The sequence below is a fragment of the Oncorhynchus masou genome, chromosome 5 (assembly GCF_036934945.1).
Source record: "Oncorhynchus masou masou isolate Uvic2021 chromosome 5, UVic_Omas_1.1, whole genome shotgun sequence".
Taxonomy (NCBI): Eukaryota; Metazoa; Chordata; class Actinopteri; order Salmoniformes; family Salmonidae; genus Oncorhynchus; species Oncorhynchus masou.
In genome coordinates, this window is record NC_088216.1 from 57,649,213 (window position 1) to 57,654,504 (window position 5,292).

The following is a 5,292-nucleotide window of genomic DNA, read 5'->3' on the forward strand; positions in this document are numbered from 1 at the left end:
CATACCTAGTGGCCAATGGCAAGGAAAGACCTCACAGTTCAGACACTACTCAGGCCAGTGTGTTTTTGCATAGAGAGAGGCTGTCATACCTGCAGCATCTCGATCCCCAGCAGCATGCGCAGCAGACTCTCCTGAAATGAGCTGACAGAGCTGGACCACAGACAGGACACAAAGTGACACAATCAGAACGACATTTATGTTTCCATGATACAATTACAAAATGTTATACTGACACTAAGCAAAGGTTAATTAGAATTTGATGGCCCCCACAGAGAGCCAGGTACCATGGTATCCTTAGGGCTGTGTGGGATTACCTTGAGTCCCCATCGGCCAGGCGTGGTACACAGGGGAGGAGGCAGTTCCTGAACCTCTCAGGATCCTCAATGTGAGACTCCAGTCCTGTGATGAACTCCTGCACAATCTGTTGGCCATCAAGGTTAGAAAATCAGGCATGCTTTATAGCCTTTACAATTTTTATTGTGGACTGTCCACTCTCGTCTCTAACATTAAGATTCAAAAATTCCAAACAGTCCCTACAAGTCAAGATTTCTGAATAAACTTCATTTGGACATACTACCTCTTGTCCTCTGATTTCATCCTTCTCCCAGTGAAAATAGGAGTCAAAATACCCACAGGAAAGTATTATTAAACCAACTTCAAAATGCGGGTCTCAGTTTGTGGTTATCACAGTCTGTTTGCTCATCATCTAAGGCACACGCACAAAACGGAAGTACAAGCACACGATGCATGCAAATTAACCGAAGTCTTGCAGGTGTTTACATGGTTTTGAGCTCGTACCAGGTGATCGAAATCACAACGACAGTAACAGTGTTTTGAAAAGTTGGGTTAGTAATGGTTTCTTGTGGATATTTTTTCTCTACTTTCTACCCGAATAAGGACCAACCACACAAACAACCAATAAAGTACGTTCAAATGAAATGTTATTAAACATTCTGGATCGTCAAGCTCATGAAGGGACATGTTCCAAACAAAAGCATGGCATTAAATTCACTGTGTAACCATGGTGGTATCACAGCATGATTTATTAGGCTACACGTTTTACAGAATGTGCAATAACAAAGAGTATTTGAAACATTATACTCACACTGGGGTATCTAGGACTCTTTTTCAGACGTTGCTGCAGTCTCTTTTGGAAAACCACTTGGTCCACAGCTTACAAAGCAATACAATTATGCATTATCCAAAAATTGCCAGTTTAAAACAATAGTCAGTCAATATGTTGATGATGTTGGTGTGTGTCTTGCTTACCAATCTCATTGGATGTACTGCCCTGTCTCAAGATAACACCAGCCTCGTGCAGAAATTGGCCAAAGACTGAGTCAATACTGGTGTCCTCCTGAGCCGTGGTCTTGGACTGATGGCCTGTGGTCCTACTCTTCTTGGACTCTGAATGAAGGAGGGGATAAAGCACTAATGAACTGACAGACAGTACATGTAGCGAGCTAGTTTGTGCATTGTACTCATGACATGAGACAGGTCAAAAACAAACACAGTCTGGTGGTTTGGTTTGTTTGGGAGCCTTACTTGACACATCTGGTGGTGCAGCACTTTCGCTTTTGTCCACAGAGGAGTGTCTCTTCTTTCGCATCATCCTCTGTAAAATGTTACCACAGATAGAACAATGAGAAATATATATCAGCCGATGCATACATGTGAAGCATCTGCTTGGCGTTTCCCGAAGCCCACTGGCTGTGGAAGAAGTAAGGAATGTTTCAATACCGTATTCTGTTCCCAAAACTAGAATTTGATATGAACAGAGTGGATTAAGTTTTTTAGACTTTACCCTTTGAAAAAATGTTTTTAAAAAGTGCGTTGTTTAGGAGAGAAAACGTGAATTTAGTTAAAGCGCACTTCACATTGGAGGTGTTGCCGAATGGAAATATGCAGATGTGTGCTAGAACGAGCCAATAGGATCTTGCTAGCTCGTTGTTGGCTCTGCCCACCTCCTTGTTTGTTATGCCCACTATGACTCATTTGTTCCGGAAACGAAAGGTTGATGTCTATCTTGGTTTATTTTTTTATCGTTGACGTTACTGTATCAGACAAGGCGGGTTCACGTCAAAGGGCAATGGTTTGTTTGATTGTAAGCTTGCTAAATCTACCTGTTCAGACACAGGCTAAAAGCCACTTGATGATGACATGACGCTGAAATTCATGGTTAGCAGGCCATTTTACAGCCTGCAATGTTGCCCTCGAGGGCAACAGCCTGCATACAGTTGCCCTCGAGGCCCTCCCAAGTGGCGCTACGGTCTGAGGCACTGCATATCAGTGTTAATTAAAAGGAGTCCCTAAAGACTCTGGTTCGATTCCAGGCTGTGTCACAACGCACAATTTGCCAAGTGTCGTCCGGGTAGACCTTCATTGTAAATTAGAATGTGTTCTTAACTGACTTGCCTAGTTAAAAACGTTCAATAAAAATAAGTAGCTAACATTGTTAGGTTGAGAAATTGGCTAAATGACTACGGCTACTTACGTTAACTGTCTAACATGAAATATTGTTCGAGTGGATTGTCACGGAAGCGTGGCCTACATCAATTAATTTATTTTACTCACTTAGCTAGGAAGAATAGCAAAGAATGAAACTTACTGTACGAACTGGTGAACGAAATTGTTGTCAAAGAACAGGACAGATTCCCGCGCGTGTTTTGCATTGAGGGATCTTCTAGAAAGTCTAGACAGTGGCGATAGCAAAATCTGTGAAACACATGACTGGGACTGGATTTAGACACCCAGGAGGTGTCATTATTTGTATCGTCTTAAATTATTCATGAACATTGTTATTTGTTCTGGATAAGACATGCTTATGCCATTTTAATTATACAACATATCCCCCCAAAATGTAGACTTTCCCTAAAATGTTCAGGAAGTACCTCCCATTTCCCTGTTGAGTACCCTGGGCGGTACTGATTCATTACGCCGATTCTGTTGCAAAACGTTTCTAAAACAGAAGCAAACTGAAGGAAACGAGGAGGAACCTACCTAAATTTGTCCAATAGAAACTCTCGTTTTCGTTGCAAAACGCAACTGTTTGGACTAATGAGCACACCCGTTGTATAAAAGGTCCAGCAACAGCCCTGTTTAGCAGATAGAAAAGCGTGGTTTATGTCTATCGGCAACATGTCTGGAAGTGAGTTCTACAACATGACCGCAAAGCTTATTTCAGGAGATTTTTTTAAATTCTCGTCACTTGTCGGTAAAGTGGTGCTGATCGAGAATGTGGCGTCTCTCTGAGGTACTACCACCAGGGATTACACCCAGATGAACGAGCTCCATGAACGGTACGCCGACAAGGGTCTCGTGATTCTGGGGGTGCCCTGCAATCAATTCGGACATCAGGTAAATCCGGGGGGGATGGATTTCTCAACACTTAATATAGGGTAATGTAACTTTCTGATTATAGCTCATCAATGCAAACTTGGCAGGTGCAGACCAGACTGCTCTGACCGGTTGGTAGTTGGAGTGTGGTGGGCAGGAGGAGCACAAATTAATCTGTTCTTGGCGTGGTTCAATAAACCTGTGATTGACCTGGTACTATTTGGACATTGTCCCACGCCAGGTTCTATAGTCCTCAATCCAAAAATGAAGTGGAAAGAATATGTTGGGTTCTTTACATTTTGAGTGTTCTGGTTATGACTGGACAAGGGACTCATTTTGATAGACCACTTGAGGTCAAACATCGAACTTTGCCTGTACATATTACATATTCTTCCCACAATCTACTCCTGCAGGAGAACTGCAATAACGAAGAGATTCTGATGTCCTTGAGGTATGTCCGACCGGGAAATGGCTTTGAGCCCAATTTCCAGCTCCTTGAGAAAGTGGATGTGAACGGGAAGCACGCCCACCCCCTGTTTGTGTACCTCAAGGAGAAGCTGCAGTTCCCAAGCGACGATCCCATGGCCTTAATGAATGACCCTAAATGCATCATCTGGAGTCCCGTTGGCAGGAATGACATCGCCTGGAACTTTGAGAAGTTTCTCATTGGGCCAGACGGAGAGCCGTTCAAACGCTACAGCAGGAGATTCCCGACCATCGACATTGAGGGTGACATCAAGAAGCTTCTCAACACGGCAAACTAAACCGCCCCAGTGTTGGTCACACAGAGGCAATGGGGAGGAGTAGAAATCATGCCAATGTGGGTGTGATATGCATTTCAAAGTATAAAGTATTGATGCCTTGCATGTGTGGGCACACCTTGGAAAATGTCCTTGGCTGTAACTCTCAAAAGGCAACAGTTGGACTTTCAACAGCTTACTGTTCAATAAATACTTCCTCCTCCTCACAAGCTCTGTGTGACCACAGCACCCATTCTATTTTTAAATCATGTACCGTGCTCTCCTGTGCGAAATGCTACTGTGTTCTGAACTTTTATTAAATGAAGCCATCCTTTGAAACCATGCCTTTTGTGAGGGGGATATCTGATGAAATATAAAAGTCTTAACATAACAGTTGCATTGGGCCCATGTACAGCATGACTGTCTTAATGTAACAAGTTGACCAAATAAATATTTTTACTAAGGCTCTTTGTATTCTTGTCAGTCTTCATAGTATTTTACAGGAGTTTGGTGTGCGTAATGCTTAGGTCCAATGTGAAAGTTTGGCAACAATATGGTGTCGGGTGAGGTTTCCTTTAGATGCTAATCTTGGGTCAGTTTTGCATTTCTCACACTAATAGTTAAGTTTGGCATGGGGAAGATGATTCTAGATTTGAACACCAGAGCGAAACATGCTGAAAGAGGGATTTTTTTTCAGAATAGTGAAAGTAGCCAAACCAGGAAGTGCAAGTCATTCTGACCAGCAAAATCAGGCTTTTCAGGTTCTGCAGTGAATAACTTCCTTCTGAATTGACTGGACTTTAAGTGTTTCACTAAATCATAGCCGTACTACTTCATCTGTTCTCCTCTCTGGAAAACAGGCTACCAGTGTGACTGTGAACCGGCAGTAAATATAGAATTTTTTTGAGCAATTTAGCACCATTTTGAACAGCTTTATTCTGAAATGTGTACTGTTCTATTCTGGGGGAAGGGGTTCATGGTCTAAAGAGGATATAGCCTAATATTTGCTTACACACTTAGAATGCCATTTTAGTGATTTCATTCTCAACTACTCAAGGAAGTTATTCTGTAAAAAAAAAAGGAAATTAATGCAATTTCAGGTTGAATCCCTAAAGACGTGGCTTAAGGATATTGTGGGAACTTATGTAATAAACTAGTCATTCAGGCAATGTCTGCAATACCTCTTTTCTGGAAAGCAACTTGTCCAAACAAGATA

The 5,292-nt window shown here is 42.3% G+C and overlaps 1 protein-coding gene and 1 pseudogene across 2 annotated transcripts in view; one reads left to right on the forward strand and one right to left on the reverse strand.

Moving 5' to 3' along the window:
- The window catches only part of fancd2 (FA complementation group D2), a 29,969-nt gene extending 27,120 nt beyond the window's left edge, over positions 1 to 2,849 (reverse strand). The window contains exons 1-6 of one of the 2 annotated variants that reach the window (XM_064966205.1): positions 2,609 to 2,849; positions 1,546 to 1,615; positions 1,270 to 1,407; positions 1,106 to 1,173; positions 315 to 421; positions 90 to 150 (exon numbers count right to left, since the gene is read on the reverse strand). In XM_064966205.1, the coding sequence (XP_064822277.1) occupies positions 90 to 150; positions 315 to 421; positions 1,106 to 1,173; positions 1,270 to 1,407; positions 1,546 to 1,612 (441 nt within the window). In that variant the 5' untranslated portion in view covers positions 1,613 to 1,615; positions 2,609 to 2,849. Of the gene's footprint in view, positions 1 to 89; positions 151 to 314; positions 422 to 1,105; positions 1,174 to 1,269; positions 1,408 to 1,545; positions 1,616 to 2,494; positions 2,514 to 2,608 lie in introns of those variants that run through there. The other variant, XM_064966206.1, reaches the window with a different exon arrangement.
- A 151-nt stretch (positions 2,850 to 3,000) lies between these two features.
- LOC135539939 (glutathione peroxidase 2-like) lies at positions 3,001 to 4,540 on the forward strand (annotated as a pseudogene).
- The last annotated feature ends 752 nt before the right edge of the window (positions 4,541 to 5,292 follow it).